The 23,823-nt window shown below is 42.8% G+C and overlaps 1 protein-coding gene across 1 annotated transcript; it reads right to left on the bottom strand.

Moving 5' to 3' along the window:
* Window positions 1–1,712: 1,712 nt before the first annotated feature.
* Window positions 1,713–3,184, bottom strand: LOC127526863 (uncharacterized). Its single transcript, XM_051924021.1, has 2 exons — window positions 2,766–3,184; window positions 1,713–2,304 (listed from the first exon to the last, which is right to left on the bottom strand). The coding sequence occupies exons 1-2, from the start codon at window positions 2,972–2,974 to the stop codon at window positions 1,713–1,715; spliced, it is 801 nt and encodes a 266-aa protein (XP_051779981.1). The 5' UTR covers window positions 2,975–3,184.
* Window positions 3,185–23,823: the final 20,639 nt, after the last annotated feature.

Genomic DNA, 23,823 nt, shown 5'->3' with positions numbered 1-23,823 from the left:
ATTATTATTACTATTGTTATAATAATAATAATAATTATTATTACTATTGTTATAATAATAATAATAATAATTATTATTATTACTATGTCATACAAAATGAGCAATAAAATGATGCACGTGAAGTCCAGACTAATTCTTATGCCATCATGGGCACAGTATCTAGGAATCTCCTAGAACTATGTATTTTATTTCAAAACTGTCTTCTCAAAGTATTCCTTGTCTTCTTTGGGCATAAATTTCAGCATGCTCTGCAAATCCTTCTTCTTTTCTTTCGACAATTCATTAATCTGCTTCCGTGTCAAGGCTTTCACAGACGGAAATGTATTCTTTGATTCAGCCTTTTGGGGAATCCTTGTTCTAATGTTCACTGTATGATATGCAGCCTGCATCCAAGCTGTTCTGTACTGCACATCATAGGGAAGTCCTTGAGTTATTTTCAGACTGACGACTTGAGAAAAGGGAATCTTCTGATAGGCATATAATTTTGAAGGTGTCTGGAAATCCTTAAAGTCTTCCTTCCGCATTTGCAACACCTTGAATGGTTGCCTCCTTTTGGCTTTCAGCAACAGTCTTATGAAAGACAACGGAGAGTAGAATTCGGCAACCTCCATTGCCTGCTCAATTTGGCTGTGCATTCCATCAACTTCTTGTACGCAGGAATGGCCAGGAACTGAGTACTTCATGTCAATCACTTCAATGTTGGTGTGTGAACGTAAGAAATCAGCCATAGCAAAAGCCATTATAGAGTTTCTGTTCTGGGGTACGCAGCTGTCACTCCAAGTGATGATCTCCTTAACATTTGGGTTATCTTCAGCTATTTTTGACAACAATTTCACAAGGGCACTGGCAATGTCAGTACCAGCACGACCAGAAAGTGTCTCGACCCAAATGGCACAGTAGCCTTGTCCAGTTGTTGAAACATGAGCAGTCAAATTGTAAAGATTCAACTTCCTTTTGTAAAAGAAATTACCAGTGCCAGCCTTTGGAAGGTTGATAACGTTTTCAAGATCGAAAGAAACGATAAACTTTGTTTTGTCATCTCTGTCTGCGTTACGCTGTTCTCTCATAGCCTTTTTTTCAGCAAGATGATGTTCATACTTTGTCTTTAATGTCTGGTCGATATTTCCATTCAGTTTCATAATTCTGAATTCTTCACAAAGGTCACAACGATCAGATTTGGGCATGTGAAAATCCAAGTTACGCTTCGTTACAAACAAGTGTTGATAATATGACAGCTTGACTGGTTCATGACCACTTTCTGCACATCGCTCACAGTACAGCTCATAGAGTTTAGTGACGCTTCTTAATTCAGGTTCCAGGTATTGTCGTTTTGAATTAGCTCTGGTGTAGTGCGATTCCACTCGAGGAAAAGAATCTATATGGTCAAGAACCTCCTGCTTTCTGTCCTGCGATATCGCCTTCTTGACATGCTTGCCTCTGTTATCTGGTTTTGGCGTACCTGTTACTTGACTCTTCTTGGAATGAAAATTGTAGATTGGTTTCTGACTGATACACAAAGTGCTGAGGTAGAATTGTTTACAAACTCGATGCTTTATGTTTCCAGTAAAGAAGAAATAACGAAACGAGTGATGTCTACGTGAAACAGAACCTTTCTTCGCTGGTCTTAATGTCTGTATTCGCTCAGTAGTTTTTCCATAAAAATGATACTTCTCATTCTGAGTTTGTTTATAGAAGTCAGCAAAGATCTGCTGTCACTCAAATTCATTTATTTTCTTGGCACACTCAAACTTGCAGGCTGTCTGACATTCCTTTCTGTTTCTAATTTCTTTGGCTGGAACCAGTTTCCCCCTCCTGTTTACGTATTCCAAACCAGACTGACATTTTGTCTTGCGTGTATTCACTAGCCATGTTTCTGGGTCTCTCTTTCGTTTTCTTGTTCTGTTTCCACTATTACATAACACTGATTGCTCTTCATTCACAACTGTCTCTCTTTGTTCAGAAGCCAACTCTGGAACTGTACCAGTCTGCAATTCAGCTACTGGACGAAGACTAGATGACTCCATGTTAGACAACACAATCTCCTTCTCAGCTGGTGTGCATAAAATAGACTCCAGGTTAGTAGACAAGTCCAGCTGGGGTGAAATCAACTCCAACACTCCTTCAATTTCAGGAGGGCCTGGTGTGCAAGGATCAGTGGACCTCAGTGAATTAGTGATGGGCAGTCCATGTTGAGTTATGACGTGTTTTATTCTCTCAGATGCTTGTTCATCGTCGACTGCTTTTGGATTTGACTGCGGTAGTGGCTCTGTATTTTTTTTCTTTGTGACAACTTTCTTTTGAGATCTAAGCATTTAACAGAAATGAAACAACAAACTGGCTAAGTATTAAATTGAAAACAACTATGTACAAAACTCAGCAATAGAACCTTGGTTCCATAAGACTTTACAGAAATTTGTTAAGGTACCGTATAATATTATGTATACCGTCATAAGGCAACAAGCCAGAACGGCAACAGACCAAATGAAACGAATGGACAGTGACAACCGGGTTTGGGGTTTAATAAGATTAGGGGTAGGGGTAGGGTCAGTTACTCAAAATACACAATCGGATAGTAGGGTAGTTAATAACAAGCGTGCTCCATGATCTCCTGCTATATCTAAAGGTCTGTGCTATGCGTAGTTTCCGCATTTCTCAGTGTAGACCTATTAAAATATAGTTTATATAAACATGTGCCGTGCAACCTATTCTATTAAGTCTACATCAATAATGACCTACTTTTCAAACAAAACTTTAGAACGCGGTACCTAGATTGCTTGGACTTCCGCATGCGGCGTCTTCTGCCTGACTTGCGACGTTCATGGCCGCTGTCACTTTCAGTCTCAGATGAAGATGAAGACTCCTTCACATAATCTGCATCCTTGTCACTATCGTCGCTCAACTCCTCCAAAAGTCTCCCTATTTCTGCAGGTTTAACTGATTTTCGTTTAAGCAACAAAGCTCGGCGTGCAGCCATCTTGGCTATTTAATTATTATTATTATGCTCACGTGCCACGAAATGGCACTCTCCCATTGGCTACAGCCGTCAGCGCCTATGGCCTGTGGACATTTAAATGACCGATCACGTGAGTAAACAACGGACTGCTATTCGTTCGCAGTTAGAACCTTGTAATCTGATGTCTATGCAAATTTCTGTAGATAGAACCATGTAATTCCATTGATAACCGAGCGAAAGTTAAGCATCAATGAATCAGCGTTATTCTTACATTAGCTTCATGTCAGATAGAACCCGGAAATCATCGCAGTCAAAAAAATTAAAAATTGTCAGTTAGAACCCTGTAATTCCAAGGTCGCGACAAGTGTTGGTTTTCACAAAGTTCGCTGCTTCAGTGTTTTTAGATCTTTCTGTCAGATGTTTCTCTGGTGTACTGAAGTAGAATTACAAGCAGTTCAGGAGTTTCAAAGGCTTTTATTGACAATGACATGAAGTTTATGCAGAGAGTCCATATTTGTAGTGTTGGCCCTTCTTTCTTTTTCAAGAACTCTGCAATTCGCCCTGGCAGGCTGGCAATCAACTTCTGGGCCAAATCCTGACTGATGGCAGCCCATTCTTGCATAATCAATGCTTGGAGTTTGTCAGAATTGGTTGGTTTTTGTTTGCCCACTCGCCTCTTGAGGATTGACCACAAGTTCTCAATGGGATTGAATGTCTTGGGAGTTTCCTGGCCATGGACCCCAAATTTTGATGTTTTGTTCCCAGAGCCAGTTAGTTCTCACTTTTGCCTTATGGCCTGGCGCTCCATCTGTTCTTGGATGGTTGGGAGCTGTTGCTCTCAGAGGAGGTTTGTATGCTGTCCAAGTCCCCATGTGATGATTCGATGAATTCAAGATGATCTGCCAATCCACCTATCTTGGTATCATCTGCAAACTTCACCAGCTTGTTAATTATATTCCTATTCAAATCATTTATATCTATTAAAAATAGCAGTGACCCCAGCACTGACCCCTGCTGGACACCCCTCTTAATTCTGATGAGCTTCCTCACACCATCACCCTCTGCTTCCTGTGTCTGAGCCAATTCTGCCCCCATCTACACACCACACCCTGAACTCCCACTTCTTTCAGTTTTGGTGCCCACCCTCTCATGTGGCACCTTATCAAACATTTTCTGTGCTACATTTAGAGGAAAAAGAAGCCTGTTAATCAATTAAATAACCAGAACATCTAATCAGAATAAACATTAGGATTGTATTGGTTGCAACCTTAAGACCAAGTTAAAGAAAAACTGTAAATTCATACATGCTTGCTATATTGTCGTAAAAGATAATTTTGTAATTTCTAGATTTTCCCCAAAGCACAGAAACTGGGAAATAACCGCTTGCTGAATTAGGCCAGGAGTCAATGGAAAAACAGGGGCAGAGTTTGCGGACTATGGCATTATTCCAGTTAGTTCAATTAATTTTATATACAGGTGCTGGTCAGGGCGGCACTGTGGTGCAGTGGTAGTGCTGCCGCCTTGCAGTTAGGAGACCCAGGTTCGCTTCCCAGGTCCTCCCTGCGTGGAGTTTGCATGTTCTCCCTGTGTCTGCGTGGGTTTCCTCCTACAGTCCAAAGACATGCAGGTTAGGTGGATTGGTGATTCTAAATTGGCCCGTTTGTGTGTGCTTGGTTTGTGTGTGTCCTGTGGTGGGTTGGCACCCTGCCCAGGATTGGTTCCTGCCTTGTGCCCTGTGTTGGTTGGGATTGGCTCCAGCAGACCCCCGTGACCCTGTGTTTGGATTCAGCGGTTTGGAAAATGGATGGATGGATGGTGCTGGTCATAAAATTAGAATATCATGACAAAGTTGATTTATTTCAGTAATTCCATTCAAAAAGTGAAACTTGTATATTAGATTCATTCATTACACACAGACTGATGTGTTTCAAATGTTTATTTCTTTTAATGTTGAGGATTATAACTGACAACTAATGAAAGTCCCAAATTCAGTATCTTGGAAAATTCGAATATTGTGAGAAGGTTCAATATTGAAGACACCTGGTGCCGCACACTAATCAGCTAATTAACTCAAAAACCTTTAAATGGTCTCTCAGTCGAGTTCTGTAGGCTACACAATCATGGGGAAGACTGCTGACTTGACAGTTGTCCAAAAGACGACCATTGACACCTCGCACAAGGAGGGCGAGACACAAAAGGTCACTGCTAAAGAGGCTGGCTGTTCACAGAGCTCTGTGTCCAAGCACATTAATAGAGAGGCGAAGGGAAGGACAAGATGTGGTAGAAAAAAGTGGACAAGCAATAGGGATAACCGCACCCTGGAGAGGATTGGGAAACAAAACCCATTCAAAAATGTGGGGGAGATTCACAAAGAGTGGACTGCAGCTGGAGTCAGTGCTTCAAGAACCACCACACACAGACGTATGCAAGACATGGGTGTCAGCTGTCGCATTCCTTGTGTTAAGCCACTCTTGAACAAGAGACAACGTCAGAAGCGTCTCGCCTGGGCTAAAGACAAAAAGGACTGGACCACTGCTTTCTGATGAAAGTAAATTTTGCATTTCCTTTGGAAATCAAGGTCCCAGAGTCTGGAGGAAGAGAGGAGAGGCACAGAATCCACGTTGCGTGAGGTCCAGTGTAAAGTTTCCACAGTCAGTGATGGTTTGGGGTGCCATGTCATCTGCTGGTGTTGGTCCATTGTGTTTTCTGAGGTACAAGGTCAATGCAGCCGTCTACCAGGAAGTTTTAGAGCACTTCATGCTTCCTGCTGCTGACGAACTTTATGGAGATGCAGATTTCATTTTCCAACAGGACCTGGCACCTGCACACAGTGCCAAAGCTACCAGTACCTGGTTTAATGACCATGGTATTCCTGTTCTTGATTGGCCAGCAAACTCGCCTGACCTTAACCCCATAGAAAATCTATGGGGTATTGTAAAGAGGAAGATGCAATACGCCAGAGCCAACAATTCAGAAGAGCTGAAGGCCACTATCAGAGCAACATGGGCTCTCATAACACCTGAGCAGTGCCACAGACCGATCGACTCCATGCCACGCCGCATTGCTGCAGTAATCCAGGCCAAAGGAGCCCCAACTAAATATTGAGTGCTGTACCTGCTCATACTTTTCATGTTCATACCTTTCAGTTGGCCAACATTTCTAAAAATCCTTTTTTTGCATTGGTCTTAATTGATATTCTAATTTTCCGAGATACTGAATTTGGGACTTTCATTAGTTGTCAGTTATAATCATCAATGTTAAAAGAAATAAACATTTGAAATACATCAGTCTGTGTGTAATGAATGAATCTAATATACAAGTTTCACTTTTTGAATGGAATTACTGAAATAAATCAACTTTGTCATGATATTCTAATTTTATGACCAGCACCTGTAGTGCCGTTCACCAAAGCCAGGCGTAGGACTCTAAAAGATTTAGAAACACCACACCGTGAGAGCAAGGGTGCCTGCCGTGTTTGCTTGTTCTCCCCTTGTCTGTGTGGGCTTTCCGGTATTCAAATTACAAGTGAGTGGACAGTGTTTGTGCTTAGGTTCTGGAATGTTCTTGCACCATATTCAGAGACGGTTCCTCTGTCATGCTTCATGCTGCAGAGATCGGCTTCAGTGAACCTCGATGCCTTAAAATTCGATTGAGTTGGAATACATTGGATTTACATAGACATGTACCTCAATGTTGGGCCATGTGTGCTTTGTTTACCTCCATCAACGTTTGGTTTCCTCCTGCCTCCTCCTTTTCTCAGAGTCAGTTGCAGCGGGTGATTTGTTCAGCAGAGAAAATCATCGGCTGTTGTCTCCCAGCATTAAAAGATCTGTTCATCACCGGAGCAGAAGATGAGAGCAGGAAAGATGACAGCTGACACCACCCACCCAAGCAGCCATCATAGAGGAGGTACCGGTCTATCGCAAGCCGAACTACGCACCATCTCTGTAGCTTCTTTCCCCAAAGTATTCAGATCCTAAATAAACTTACACAGGGTTACTCCTAACTGTTTTTACAACATATAACTGGTAGCTGTGCTATTTGTGAATTCATAAATACTTCATACTCGCTCAACGTGTACTATTTGATATCGATATTACGAAGGACTTTCACAAAGTTTGGAACAGCCGACCCCTTACCCGGCCAGCAGCTACACTTCCAAGACCTGTGGCCTGGATAAACTACTGAGATGAATCTTTTATCAAGCTGTACCTCTAACAAATGAAACCTTCCCCACAATCGACGGTTTAAACAAGCACGCAAAAACTGATGATATGTAAAAATAGGTGGTTAATTATATAATTATAATTATAATATATATTTCACATATAGGAAAAAAAAATGTATATATATACAGTGGTGTGAAAAACTATTTGCCCCCTTCCTGATTTCTTATTCTTTTGCATTTTTGTCACACAAAATGTTTCTGATCATCAAACACATTTAACCATTAGTCAAATATAACACAAGTAAACACAAAATGCAGTTTGTAAAAAAAAAAAAAAAATGGCCCTGTGTGAAAAAGTATTGCCCCCTGAACCTAATAACTGTTGGGCCACCCTTAGCAGCAATAACTGCAATCAAGCGTTTGCGATAACTTGCAATGAGTCAAAATTGTTGTAATTCAGCTTTATTTGAGGGTTTTCTAGCATGAACTGCCTTTTTAAGGTCATGCCATAGCATCTCAATTGGATTCAGGTCAGGACTTTGACTAGGCCACTCCAAAGTCTTCATTTTGTTTTTCTTCAGCCATTCAGAGGTGGATTTTCTGGTGTGTTTTGGGTCATTGTCCTGTTGCAGCACCCAAGATCGCTTCAGCTTGAGTTGACGAACAGATGGCCGGACATTCTCCTTCAGGATTTTTTGGTAGACAGTAGAATTCATGGTTCCATCTATCACAACAAGCCTTCCAGGTCCTGAAGCAGCAAAACAACCCCAGACCATCACACTACCACCACCATATTTTACTGTTGGTATGATGTTCTTTTTCTGAAATGCTGTGTTCCTTTTACGCCAGATGTAACGGGACATTTGCCTTCCAAAAAGTTCAACTTTGACTCATCAGTCCACAAGGTATTTTCCCAAAAGTCTTGGCAATCATTGAGATGTTTCTTAGCAAAATTGAGACGAGCCCTAATGTTCTTTTTGCTTAACAGTGGTTTGTGTCTTGGAAATCTGCCATGCAGGCCGTTTTTGCCCAGTCTCTTTCTTATGGTGGAGTCGTGAACACTGACCTTAATTGAGGCAAGTGAGGCCTGCAGTTCTTTAGACGTTGTCCTGGGGTCTTTTGTGACCTCTCGGATGAGTCGTCTCTGCGCTCTTGGGGTAATTTTGGTCGGCCGGCCACTCCTGGGAAGGTTCACCACTGTTCCGTGTTTTTGCCATTTGTGGATAATGGCTCTCACTGTGGTTCGCTGGAGTCCCAAAGCTTTAGAAACGGCTTTATAACCTTTACCAGACTGATAGATCTCAATTACTTCTGTTCTCATTTGTTCCTGAATTTCTTTGGATCTTGGCATGATGTCTAGCTTTTGAGGTGCTTTTGGTCTACTTCTCTGTGTCAGGCAGCTCCTATTTAAGTGATTTCTTGATTGAAACAAGTGTGGCAGTAATCAGGCCTGGGGGTGGCTACGGAAATTGAACTCAGGTGTGATACACCACAGTTAGGTTATTTTTTAACAAGGGGGCAATTACTTTTTCACACAGGGCCATGTAGGTTTGGATTTTTTTTCTCCCTAAATAATAAACACCATCATTTAAAAACTGCATTTTGTGTTTACTTGTGTTATATTTGACTAATGGTTAAATGTGTTTGATGATCAGAAACATTTTGTGTGACAAACATGCAAAAGAATAAGAAATCAGGAAGGGGGCAAATAGTTTTTCACACCACTGTATATATATATATATATATATATATATATATATATATATATCCCTCCACCAAAGCAACAACGTGACACCACCATATATATATATACATACACAACAAACCCTCCCTTGCCCCTGTAACATATAACAAAAAACAACAAATAACAACAATGAATGAAATACGGAATGAATGATCGTGAACTTGAGTCTGAATATATTACTGTCCAGAATGCGGATGACTGGTCAACAGATATGTGATGCGTTTGTTTTTCCCCGGAACAAATGGAACAACCTCACCGTGAATCCTCGGCTTGTGGTGGATGATGTAGTCCGACCCCGGGGTCTCTGCAGATGAGGGAAGTGAAGCCAGTCCGGCGAAATGACAAACAAACCGGTTACCAAAAGCCCGATGTGGAAAAACAGCAGGTAAAGATGGTTTGTGGTCGTGAAATGAAAATCTCCGTCTTTCTCCTTCTTCTTTTTTTCTTTCTCTCTCTTCTCCTGATCTATATTACTAAATCACAGTTTTAATTTATGCATGGACGCATTGAAACGCATGCACACTGCACCGCGGCGCCCCAGAGTCAAACGCAGCGGCTTTCCAGGGTCAGTAGGTGGCGCCCAAACACCACAACCCACAGTCAAACGGAGCGGCCTCCCAGAGTCAGTAGTATGTATGTGCCAGCAGTCTGTGTGGCATGTTTGAATCACATAACGGACTTTGCCTACGACCTGTGAACTAAACCTGAGGTAAAGCGTGCACGCCAGGTTCTACAGCCGCCCGGACGCGACTGCCCACACCACCGCATATACGACGACACAGCCATAAAAAAACAAAAATGAGACTGCATGAAGAAAAACAATAACAGAAGCACGTTGAAATGAACTGTCCCAGGACGCACCCACCCTCCATGATATTTCATCACGCAGCGGCTTCCCAGAGTCAGTAGGTGGCACCCAAACACCACAACCCACAGTCAAACGGAGCGGCCTCCCAGAGTCAGTAGTATGTATGTGCCAGCAGTCTGTGTGGCATGTTTGAATCACATAACGGACTTTACCATGCCTACAACCTGTGAACTAAACCTGAGGTAAAGCGTGCACGCCAGGTTCTACAGCCGCCCGGATGCGACCGCCCACACCACTGCATATACAACGACACAGCCATAAAAAAACAAAAACGAGACTGCATGAAGAAAGACAATAACAGAAGCGTGTTGAAATGAACTGTCCCAGGACGCACCCACCCTCCATGATATTTCATCACGCAGCGGCTTCCCACCATGGCGCATACGACTCAAACGCAGCAGCTTCCCAGAGTCAGTAGGTGGCGCCCAAACACCACAACCCACAGTCAAACACAGCGGCCTCCCAGAGTCAGTAGTATGTATGTGCCAGCAGTCTGTGTGGCATGTTTGAATCACATAACGGACTTTACCATGCCTACAACCTGTGAACTAAACCTGAGGTAAAGCGTGCACGCCAGGTTGTACAGCCGCCCGCACGCGACCGCCCACACCACCGCATATACGACGACACAGCCATAAAAAAACAAAAACGAGACTGCATGAAGAAAGACAATAACAGAAGGGCGTTGAAATGAACTGTGCCAGGACGCACCCACCCTCCATGATATTTCATTACGCAGTGGCTTCCCACCGAGGCGCATATGTACTGCGCCGTGGCGCACGCCCCAGAGTCAAACGCAGCAGCTTCCCAGAGTCAGTAGGTGGCGCCCAAACACCACAACCCACAGTCAAACACAGCGGCCTCCCAGAGTCAGTAGTATGTATGTGCCAGCAGTCTGTGTGGCATGTTTGAATCACATAACGGACTTTACCATGCCTACAACCTGTGAACTAAACCTGAGGTAAAGCGTGCACGCCAGGTTGTACAGCCGCCCGCACGCGACTGCCCACACCACCGCATATACGACGACACAGCCATAAAAAAACAAAAACGAGACTGCATGAAGAAAGACAATAACAGAAGGGCGTTGAAATGAACTATGCCAGGACGCACCCACCCTCCATGATATTTCATTACGCAGTGGCTTCCCACCGAGGCGCATATGTACTGCGCCGTGGCGCACGCCCCAGAGTCAAACGCAGTGGCTTTCCAGAGTCAGTAGGTGGCGCCCACACAACACAACTTGTACACTACACTTGCTCTAATCCACTGTGCCAGTAATATATGATATGTCATACATCCAAATATCGGACGGAACAGAAACTGATTGCCATTCTTGGATTTACGATTCTCTAGAGAATCGCGGGCTTACTTGTTGTTTATAAACTGTAGTACTGAGCCGGATGTAATTGATTGTGATTGAAAACAGGTGCTTTCCATCTTGAGGCTGTGGTCTCTTTCCATCATCCGTTCCCCTGCATTTATGGGGACAACATTCACTGACACACACAAACAGCAAATGGGACAATAGAAACAAAACGCACTTAGTACTAACATTGACAACACTATTACTATGTAGCCCCGCTACAAGTTTCCACACTTTTATATTTTCGTTGGAAACAGTGAAGGCAGGAGGAGAAGTAATCAGTCGTGTCTAAGAGTGTCATGTGACTAATTCTGTTTGGCAAGCCAGCTGCCCTTGCAGTTTAGTAGAAGAGTTGTCATCCTGTGGTGAAGACGGCTGCCCACCGGAGGAGTCGGAGGAGGTGGCGGGGATAAGGGACAATGGGGTATCTTTGTGTAGACTGCTGCCCCAGCGACCTGGACCAGATAGGTGATAGAAAATGGATCAATGGATGGATGAAATTTCCCCCACGCTCTTGTTTGTCTGTTTATGGTTTTCCTCATATTGGTCTCTCCCTGTCATGATTGGCAGTTTTAGTTTTTTATTCTTTTTCTGTGGCTATTTGAGTCAATGTTTATAATCACTAAGGGGTTTTCAACTCATAGAATCAATTTTCAACATTCACTTATTTTTATTTTTATTCATTGTTGTGATGTGAGATTTTGCATACAAGTTGATAAATATTTTAATAATCTATATAATAAAAGTCCAGCACGGCATCCGTGTCCGTGTCCGTGTCCGGGTTCCTTTTGGCTGTATAGCCGCCCCTGTAGAAAAGCCCCAGTCCTTCCCCTCTCAGAATTCCTGCTTACCCCCCTCCGTTCTTTCCCCTTTGTGTGTAACCGACTGGCATCCACCTTTCCCTGCATTGTGTAAATGATTGTCACGTAGGCTCAAAACACGAGTTTTTATTTTTCCTCTTCCTGAAAATCTTTTCAAAACAAAAGTAAAGAAATAGACAGAGCGTCACATTAACGTCTTCTCCCCTCTGCCTATTAAATAATAAATGAAATCGATTATAAATTATTAACACAAAGTAAATGAAATAAAAAAATCAACAGAAGAAACAGAAACCACAACCTACCTTTACAGCGTCCACCGCGCTTCTGGAGTTAGAGTCAAAAACGTGGTGCATGCAGGTTATGAGGTGTGACGCTAATTAACGCCCGTACTACAACAGATTATATTGTTGATATACTATTAACTATTAACCCACGGTGGCGCAGTGGGTAGCGCTGCTGCCTCGCAGTTGGGAGACCTGGAGACCTGGGTTCGCTTCCCAGGTCCTCCCTGCATGGAGTTTGCATGTTCTCCCCGTGTCTGTGTGGGTTTCCTCTGGGTGGTCCGGTTTCCTCCCACAGTCCAAAGACATGCAGGTTAGGTGGATTGGCGATTCTAAATTGGCCCTAGTATGTGCTTGGTGTGTGGGTGTGTTTGTGTGTATCCTGCGGTGGGTTGGCACCATGCCCGGATTGGTTCCTGCCTTGTGCCCTGTGTTGGCTGGGATTGGCTCCAGCAGACCCCCGTGACCCTGTGTTCGGATTCAGCGGGTTGGAAAATGGATGGATGGATTTACACTTTGCTACATGTACACGTGAGTATTTCGAGCCCCCTGTCTGAATCAGATCTCATTGATGCAGTCTTTGGTACAAGCATTCAGCTTCACCAAGTCGAAGCTATAAGCCAAAGAGCAATACTTGCGCCTAAAAATAAGGACACTATGGTTTTGAATAATCTTATTATTCAGAGATTAGAAGGCGTACAGAAAACCTATCTCAGTGTTGATGGGATTAAGGTTACACATGATGGGGATGACATAAACTATCCTGTAGAATTCCTACACTCATTATGTCCATCCGGTTTACCACCACATTCACTAAGTCTGAAGGTAGGTGCGCCAGTGATGCTACTACGAAACCTAGATACGAAACAAGGCCTATGCAATGGCACTAGACTCATTATAAACAAAATGCATGACCACTTACTTGAAGCAAACATAATCACTGGTAAACACTCTGGTAAACACGTCTTCATCCCCAGGATAGGTCTCGATACTATGGATGACTCTGACCTACCTTTTGACATGCACAGAAGGCAATTCCCACTCTGATTGGCATACGCTATTACAATAAATAAGGCACAGGGCCAAACACTAGATCTTGTAGGTATATTCCTACCGGAGCCTGTCTTCACAAATGGCCAGCTCTACTCCAGAGGAAAAGGTTTTCCAAAAGTGAAAGTCAAAATATTGCCTTGCAAAAGTCAAGGGAAATTACTACAAGATACTAATAAATACTTCACACAGAACGTTGTTTACCAAGAAGTACTCGACTCTGTCCACTCGAATGCCACGGGATTGTGTGACTCCACAGACATTACTATGTGCAATGAAGGTGACGGACGTGATGACACAGTACTGCATGACGAAGTTAATGAAGACCACACAAATGACCTAAATCGTTTTGCTCTTCAGAATGAAGTACCACTACTTGCCCCCTTGACAAGTACAGGACGTCCTCAACGGTATGACCCTCCTCTTCCTTACAACGATTTACACAACGTATACGATTCTGATTAGTCTGTGTCCCACACTTCGTGAATCATGGGTTTTGTTTTGAAATTTTGTTTCCCATGCAAAAATCAAATGCGGTGTTGATGAAGGACCCAGTTCACGACTGGCAGCCGCGTTTAAACAGGGAGTCCTTCAACTGTGGTCATCCAACACGCAGTGTAGCGCGCGCCAAGTCGCTAGTGATAATAATAATCTCTAAGTGCTACAGAGTCAAAAATAAGAGTCTATAAAAATCCTTTTAACAAAAAGTCTTTCTAAAGAGATGACTTTTTAGGTTTTGTTTAAAAACATCAGTCGACTGTGGGGCTCTCAGGTAATCAGGGAGGGCATTCCAAAGCTTCGGCGCCACAGATGAAAAAGCCCTATCACCCATGCTGCTGAGCTTAGTTCTGGGCACTTGGAGGGTGTTTATGTGTACAGAGCGGAGGGTACGTGAGGAAGTATAAGGAGTGAGAAGTTCCTGTAGGTAAAGAGGGGCATGTCCATAAATGTACTGATGGGTGAGAAGGGAGACCTTGTACTCTATTCTGAGCTGGACAGGGAGTAAATGAAGAGTTTTCAGGATGGGGGTGATGTGATCGGGCTTTAGCACCCTCAGGTAACCAGTGTAGTGACATCAAAACTGGAGAAATGTGTTCGGATTTTCTTTTCCTGGTAAGGATTCTAGCAGCTGCATTCTGCACTAGTTGCAAACGATTGATGTCTTTTTTGGGTAGTCCTGAGAGGAGTGCGTTACAGTAATCTAGCCGACTGAAAACAAACGCATGAACTAATTTCTCTGCATCTTTCGATGATATAAGAGGTCTAACTTTTGCTATGTTTCTTAGGTGAAAAAATGCTGTCCTAGTGATCTGATTAATATACGATTTAAAATTCAGATTACAATCAACGGTTACCCCTAAGCTTTTTACCTCCGATTTGACTTTTAATCCTAATGCATCCAGTTTATTTCTAATAGCCTCATTGTATCCATTATTGCCAATCACTAAGATTTCGGTTTTTTCTTTATTTAATTTGAGAAAGTTACTATTCATCCATTCTGAGATACAAGTTAGACATTGTGTTAGCGAATCAAAAGATTTGGGGTCATCAGGTGCTATTGATAAATACAGCTGTGTGTCATCAGCATAGCTGTGGTAGCTCACGTTGTGCCCTAAAATAATCTGACCTAATGGAAGCATGTAGATTGAGAAGAGCAGTGGACCCAGGATAGAGCCTTGTGGAACACCATATAGGATATCATGTGTCTTTGAGTTATAATTACCACAACTAACAAAGAATTGTCTCCCTGCCAGGTAGGATTCAAACCAATTTAAGACACTGCCAGAGAGGCCCACCCATTGACTAAGGTGATTCTTAAGAATATTATGATCAATGGTGTCAAATGCGGCACTCAGATCTAAGAGGATGAGAACAGATAAATGGCCTCTGTCTGCATTTACCCGCAAGTCATTTACTACTTTAACGAGTGCAGTTTCTGTGCTGTGATTTGTTCTAAAACCTGACTGAAATTTATCAAGAATAGCAGGTTTATTGAGGTGCTCATTTAACTGTATAATGACTGCCTTCTCTAGAATTTTACTTAAGAAAGGCAGGTTAGAGATGGGTCTATAATTTTCAAGAGCAGAGGGATCGAGATTATTTTTCTTAAGTAGGGGTTTAACTACAGCAGTCTTAAGACAGTCTGGGAGGACCCCCGTATCTAATGACGAATTTACTATGTCAAGAACATTATCACTAAGCACGCCCGATACTTCTTTGAAAAAATTTGTTGGTATTGGGTCAAGGGCACAGGTGGAGGGTTTCATTTGAGAAATTATTTTATGTAAATCAGGTAAATCTATCCTAGTGAAAGACTTTAATTTGTTTATTATGCAGGCAGATGCTCTGTGCTTGTACTGTTAGATCTTACTGCAGCTTTTGATACGGTGGACCATCGGATCTTAATTAATAGATTAGAGCTGTTAGGTGTCTCTGGCTCTGCTTTGGACTGGTTCTCCTCTTATTTGTCAAATAGGAGTTTCTCAGTCGGTGTGGCTGGCTTTTCATCTGACTCTGCTCCTTTGACATGTGGAGTGCCACAGGGCTCGGTTCTTGGACCTATACTTTTCTCTTTATACAGTTGTGCTTGAAAGTTTGTGAACCCTTTAGAATTTTCTATATTTCTGCATAAATATGACCTAAAACATCATCAGATTTTCACTCAAGTCCTAAAAGTAGATAAAGAGAAACCAGTTAAACAAATGAGACAAAAATATTATACTTGGTCATTTATTTATTGAGGAAAATGATCGAATATTACATATTTGTGAGTGGCAAAAGTATGTGAACCTTTGCTTTCAGATATCTGGTGTGACCCCCTTTTGCAGCAGTAACTACAACTAAACGTTTCCGGTGACTGTTGATCAGTCCTGCGCACCAGCTTGGAGGAATTTGAGCCCATTCCTCCATGCAGAACCGCTTCAACTCTGGGATGTTGGTGGGTTTCCTCACATTAACTGCTCGCTTCAGGTCCTTCCACAACATTTTGATTGGATTAAGGTCAGGACTTTGACTTGGCCATTCCAAAACATTAACTTTATTCTTCTTTGACCATTCTTTGGTAGAACGACTTGTGTGCTTAGGGTCATTGTCTTGCTGCATGACCCACCTTCTCTTGAGATTCAGTTCATGGACAGATGGCCTGACATTTTCCTTTAGAATTCTCTGATATAATTCAGAATTCATTGTTCCATCAACGAAGGCAAGCCGTCCTGGCCAAGATGCAGCAAAACAGGCCCAAACCATGATACTACCACCACCATGTTTCACAGATGGGATAAGGTTCTTATGCTGGAATGCAGTGATTTCCTTTCTCCAAACATAACGCTTTTCATTTAAACCAAAAAGTTCTATTTTGGTCTCATCCGTCCATAAAACATTCTTCCAATAGCCTTCTGGTTTGTCCATGTGATCTTTAGCAAACTGCAGACGAGCAGCAATGTTTTTTTGTAGAGCAGTGGCTTTCTCCTTGCAACCCTGCCATGCACACCATTGTTGTTCAGTGTTCGCCTGATGGTGGACTCATGAACTTGAACATTAGCCAATGTGACAGAGGCCTTCAATTGCTTAGAAGTTACCCTGGGGTCCTTTGTGACCTCCCGACTATTACACGCCTTGCTCTTGGAGTGATCTTTGTTGGTCGACCACTCCTGGGGAGGGTAACAATGGTCTTGAATTTCCTCCATTTGTACACAATCTGTCTGACTGTGGATTGGTGGAGTCCAAACTCTTTAGAGATGGTTCTGTAACCTTGTCCAGCCTGATGAGCATCAACAATTCTCTTTCAGAGGTCCTCACAAATCTCCTTTGTTCGTGCCATGATACACTTCCACAAACATGTGTTGTGAAGAGCAGACTTTGATAGATCCTGTTCTTTAAATAACTCAGGGTGCCCACTCACAGCTGATTGTCATCCCATTGATTGAAAACACCGGACTCGAATTTCACCTTCAAACTAACTGCTAATCCTAGAGCTTCACATACTTTTGCCACTCACAAATATGTAATATTCAATCATTTTCCTCAATAAATAAATCCATCCATCCATCCATTTTCCAACCCGCAGAATCCGAACACAGGGTCACGGGGGTCCGCTGGAGCCAATCCCAGCCAACACAGGGCACAAGGCAGGAACCAATCCCGGGCAGGGTGCCAACCCACCACAGGACACACACAAACACACCCACACACCAAGCACACACTAGGGCCAATTTAGAATCGCCAATCCACCTAAACTGCATGTCTTTGGACTGTGGGAGGAAACCCACGCAGACACGGGGAGAACATGCAAACTCCACGCAGGGAGGACCCGGGAATCGAACCCAGGTCCCCAGGTGTCCCAACTGCGAGGCAGCAGCGCTACCCACTGCGCCACCGTACCGCTCATAAATAAATGACCAAGTATAATATTTTTTTCGCATTTGTTTAACTGGTTTCTCTTTATCTACTTTTAGGACTTGAGTGCAAATCTGATGATGTTTTAGGTCATATTTATGCAGAAATATAGAAAATTCTAAAGGGTTCACAAACTTTCAAGCACAGCTGTATATTCTTCCCCTATCACAGATTCTTAACTCTTTTAAAGACATCTCGTATCATCTATATCAGGGGTTCTCAATGTCGGTCCTGATGGCCCACTGTGGCTTCAGGTTTTTGTTCCAACCAGATTCCTAATCAGTGACAACATCTGATAACACTAAGCTCAATTAATTAGCAGACATTTTTTTTTCTCTTCACTTATTCTTCATTACTGCGGTGGGTTGGCACCCTGCCCAGGATTGGTTCCCTGCCTTGTGCCCTGTGTTGGCTGGGATTGGCTCCAGCAGACCCCCGTGACCCTGTGTTCGGATTCAGCGGGTTGGAATATGGATGGATGGATGGATATTCTTCATTAAGAAAGCACCGCAGCAGGTTTTACATTTATAAGACATTTAAGAATATTTCTGGTTTTGCTAGAGATTTAAATGCTTAACAACCTTTTGTTGATTTCATTCTATTTTGCCCTTTCTCTGTGCAGTTTGCGCCCTTCATTGTATCCTAATAATGACAACCAGCAGAGCAAACAGCCAGGCAAACAACAACTTCAGCATTAGACCCACTAATTAGAAAATAATGAATTAATTAAACAATTAGAACACTAGGCCAAAAAACAGAATGAAAATCAAGACGAAAATATATTTAAAAAGAAAACAAAATACATTATTCCAATATAACTGCTTGGTACATTTTAATATAGCAAACTTAGTTTTCTAATTTCTACATTTTTCCCAAAACACAGAATTTGACAAATAACAGTTCACTTAATTAGCCCAGAAGTCCAATTAAAAATAGAAGCTGGCTGTAACAAAAACCTGCAGCTACAGTGTCCGCCCGCCCCCAGGACCGACACTGAGAACCTCTGATCTATATGCAGATGATATACAGCTTTATTTTTCATTTTAGCCTAACCAAATTAATCCTTTGGTCACTTTGGTTGATTGAGTGGCTTGCGCCACCACCATCTACTCAAAGCACCATGATGTTCCAACAATGATGGATGGATTAAAAGCCAGAAGTCTGTATGACCATCACCATCAAGTGACTCCATGAGAACCCTAAATACAAAGAGGACTATTTCATTTATGTTAAGTAGAATGGGCGGTCGGAAAATCGAGAGTACACCTTATGAGAAGGATTTAGGAGTCATAGTGGACTCTAAGCTTTCGACTTCCCGACAGTGTTCAGAAGACATTAAGGAGGCTAACAGAATGACAGGTTATATAGCACCTTGATGTGTGGAGTACAAGTCTCAGGAGGTTCTGCTCAAGCTTTATAACACACTGGTGAGGCCTCATGTGGAGTCCTGTGTGCAGTTTGGGTCTCCAGGCTACAAAATGGACATAGCAGCACAAGAGAAGGTCCAGAGAAGAGCAACTAGGCTGGTTCCAGTACTTGGACAGGAGACAGACTTGGGAAGAGCTGTGGTAGATAAAATCTAATGTCAGTAAATGTAAAGAATTAAGCATAGGAAGTAAAAATGTGAGGTTTGAATACACAATGGGGGGTCTGAAAATCGAGAGTCCACCTTATGAGAAGGATTTAGGAGTTGTAGTGGACTCTAAGATATTGACTTCCCGACAGTGTTCAGAAGCCATGAAGAAGGCTAACAGAATGTTAGGATATATAGCACGATGTGTGGAGTACAAGTCCAAGGAGGTTCTGCTCAACCTTTATAATGCACTGGTGAGGCCTCATCTTGAGTACTGTGTGCAGTTTTGGTCTCCAGGCTACAATAAGGACATAGCAGCACTAGAGAAGTTCCAGAGAAGAGCAACTAGGCTGATTCCAGGGCTACAGGGGTTGAATTACGAGGAAAGATTAAAAGAGCTGAGCCTTTACAGTTTAAGCAAAAGAAGATGAAGAGGTGACATGATTGAAGTGTTTAAAATTATGAAGGGAATTAGTGCAGTGGATCGAGACTGTGACTTTAAAATGAGTTCATCAAGAACACGGGGATACAGTTGGAAACTTGTTAAGGGAAAATTTCGCACAAACATTAGGAAGTTTTTCTTTACACAAAGAATGATAGAAACTTGGAATAAGCTACCAAGTAGTGTGGTAGGACAGTAAGACGTTAGGGTCTTTCAAAACTCGACTTGATGTTTTCTTGGAAGAAATAAGTGGATAGTACTGGCGAGCTTTGTTGGGCTGAATGGCCTGTTCTCGTCCAGAGTGTTCTAATATAATAGGTCCAGAGAAGAATGCCCATAGGGGACTGGGTGGTCTCGTGGCCTGGAACCCCTAGAGATTTTATTTTTTTCTCCAGTTTTTTTTTTTTTTTTTTCTGTCCACCCTGACCATCGGACCTTACTCCTTTTCTATGTTAACTAATGTTGTCTTATTTTAATTTCTTATTTTGTCTTTTATTTTTATTTTCTTCATTATGTAAAGCACTTTGAGCTACTTTTTGTATGAAAATGTGCTATATAAATAAATGTTGTTGTTGTTGTATTGCCTGTCTTAGGTTAACGACTGTCTCAACAGCAATTACCTGCAGTTGAATTCAGGGAAAACTGAGGTACTAATTGTTGCTTCATTCTGAGATCAGTTTAAAATTATCTTCTGTCTCTCCTGTTATTAAAGTCGAGTCTACGTAACCTTGGGGTTATTTTTGACCAGTCCCTGACACTTGATGAATATGTAAGGTGCAGTCAGCCACTCGTGTTTCTTTCATGTAAGAAATCTCTCAAAAACTAAGAAATGTTGTTTCAAAATCAGAATTGGAGATGCTTGTTCATTCTGTTATTTCCTCACTGCTTGATTTCTGTAATGCTGTCTTCACAGGGGGCGGCACGGTGGCGCAGCGGTAGCGCTGCTGCCTCGCAGTTAGGAGACCCGGGTTCGCTTCCCGGGTCCTCCCTGCGTGGAGTTTGCATGTTCTCCCCGTGTCTGTGTGGGTTTCCTCCGGGCGCTCCGGTTTCCTCCCACAGTCCAAAGACATGCAGGTTAGGTGGATTGGTGATTCTAAATTGGCCCTAGTGTGTGCTTGGTGTGTGGGTGTGTTTGTGTGCGTCCTGCGGTGGGTTGGCACCCTGCCCGGGATTGGTTCCCTGCCTTGTGCCCAGTGTTGGCTGGGATTGGCTCCAGCAGACCCCCGTGACCCTGTGTTTGGATTCAGCAGGTTGGAAAATGGATGGATGGATGTCTTCACAGGTCTTAGCAAGTCCTCTCTCTCACGCCTTCAGTTAGTTCAAAATGCAACTGCCAGGCTCCTAACTCGTGCTATGACCCCCATTTTGCACACACTGCACTGGCTCCCAGTGTTTTATAGAATTAATTTTAAAGATTTGGTACTTACTTTCAGAGCTTTGCATGGACCAGCTCCTGAGTACCTGACCAGCCTGCTCCAACGCCATACAGCTTGTTGGGCTCTCAGATCTGGGCAAAACAGGGCCTTCTCGTTGTCCCATGCACTCGGCTAAAAACCCGTGGGGATCGTGCCTTTCAGTCTGTGGCACCGAGACTATGTAATAGCCTGCCTTGTGGTCTGCGCAGAGCCGAGTCTGTTGATTCTTTTAAAAAACAACTAAAAAAATTTCTTTTTAAACAAGCTTTTAATCTGTGCTGAATAGTTCCAGTTTGTTAATTTATTGTTTTTATTGGCTTTGTTTTAAGTGTTGTATTTGTGCTGTATTTGCTGTTCAGCGCTCTGTGACCTTTTGTCTGTGAAGGGCGCTATATAAATAAACTAGTACTACTACTTGCGCCCTGTGTTGGCTGTGATTGGCTCCAGCAGACCCCTGCGACCCTGTAGATAGGATATAGCAGGAAGGATAATGGATGGGGGTGGCACGGTGGCGCTGCTGCCTTGCAGTTGGGAGACCTGGGGACCTGGGTTCACTTCCTGGGTCCTCCCTGTGTGGAGTTTGCATGTTCTCCCCGTGTCTGCATGGGTTTCCTCCGGGCGCTCCGGTTTCCTCCCACAGTCCAAAGACATGCTGGTTAGGTGCATTGGCGATTCTAAATTGGCCCTAGTGTGTGCTTGGTATGTGGGTGTGTGTCCTGTGGTGGGTTGGCACCCTGCCCGGGATTGGTTCCTGCCTTGTACCCTGTGTTGGCTGGGATTGGCTCCAGCAGACCCCCGTGACCCTTTGTTCGGATTCAGCGGGTTGGACAATGGATGGATGGATGGGAATCGTTCACAGCGCTGTGCCTGCACTCAGTGCAGGGCGCTATATAACAAGTTGTATTGTGTCCTCCCTCTTTAAAACATTTTGCTTTTCTTGCTACTTTATGAACACAATCATTTATTTTCTTATTGTTGGTGGATGCTTCATCTCTAAGACACATTACAAATCAATTTAAAACCATTTATTGTTTATATTTTAAATGTGCAGTCAAATCCAGTTATGATATTATTATTATTATTATTTATTTATTTTTTTTATTTAAACCCCAGCTCATAATTAAAATGAGCAAATATTCAAAGCATACTGGTGCATTTCTCTAAAATGGCACCTTAATGAGGAATCTGATATATGAAATCTTCAGTGCAGGTACTGTATTGCATTACACAAATATCATTTTTATCATATTGAAATAATGTCATTTTAGATCTCTGTTTAGAGTCTTGAGAAGAAAGAAGTAAAATGAGTTTTTCTTAGCTTTAAAGAAAAAGAAAATGGCTTTCTATTAGATATCATGGTCAGGAGGGTGTGCTCGGGGGACGTCACAAATCCCAGGTTAGTCACAGTAGAGCCGAGTGGCTCACAGAAGGGGGTTTTTATAATGGAGGGGCGATTACTGGAGGAACTCAAAGTATCTAATAAACATGAAAACAATAAAGTTACTGGTCCTCTGGGTCCTGCAGGAAGAATAGAGGACTGGAGGTCCATGGGGGTAGGGGGGAGCTTCATGTAATCCCCCCAAATGCCAAATGAAAAGAAAAAACAACAAAAAGTGAAGTCCAGCCGGACTATACAAGACACCGTTCTTTGTGAGAGCTTCCAAGTTAGGATCTTGAGGTGGGAGAATCTGTCCTCATCCAAGTCAAGTCATGCTTTCAAATGGGAAATTTTCCATAGGATCAATGCTTCTTCAGTATCCAAGCATGATTCCCATATCCATCAGGGTTTTTCAGGAATGTAACTCATGCAGATTAACTGTATATACAGTATAGGCTTCAGAGTTTCAACTCAACCACAGTATGGGTCATGGGACGTATCCCCATTGAATGCAGGGGAGAGCTGTATTATACTACAGTAGGAAATAGATACATCAATACATACAGTGGGGCAAAAAAGTATTTAGTCAGCCACCAATTGTGCAAGTTCTCCCACTTATTTATTTGCAAATTATGGTGGAAAAAAAGTATTTAGTCAATAACAAAAGTTCATCTCAATACTTTCTTACATACCCTTTGTTGGCAATGACAGAGGTCAAACGTTTTCTGTAAGTCTTCACAAGGTTTTCACACACTGTTGCTGGTATTTTGTCCCATTCCTCCATGCAGATCTCCTCTAGAGCAATGATGTTCTGGGGCTGTCGCTGGGCAACACGGACTTTCAACTCCCTCCAAAGATTTTCTATGGGGTTGAGATCTGGAGACTGGCTAGGCCACTCCAGGACCTTGAAATGCTTCTTACGAAGCCACTCCTTCGTTACCCGGCCGGTGTGTTTAGGATCATTGTCATGCTGAAAGACCCAGCCATGTTTCATCTTCAATGCCCTTGCTGATGGAAGGAGGTTTTCACTCAAAATCTGACGATACATGGCCCCATTCATTCTTTCCTTTACACTGATCAGTCGTCCTGGTCCCTTTGCAGAAAAACAGCCCCAAAGCATGATGTTTCCACCCCCATGCTTTACAGTAGGTATGGTGGTCTTTGGATGCAACTCAGCATTCTTTCTCCTCCAAACACGACGAGTAGAGTTCTTTTCATCTGACCATATGACATTCTCCCAGTCCTCTTCTGGATCATCCAAATGCTCTCTAGCAAACTTCAGACGGGCCTGCACATGTACTGGCTTAAGCAGGGGGACACGTCTGGCACTGCAGGATTTGAGTCCCTGGCGGCGTAGTGTGTTACTGAT

This window comes from Erpetoichthys calabaricus, chromosome 2, assembly GCF_900747795.2.
Source record: "Erpetoichthys calabaricus chromosome 2, fErpCal1.3, whole genome shotgun sequence".
NCBI lineage: Eukaryota > Metazoa > Chordata > Cladistia > Polypteriformes > Polypteridae > Erpetoichthys > Erpetoichthys calabaricus.
This window is presented reverse-complemented; position numbering and strand designations above follow the sequence as displayed.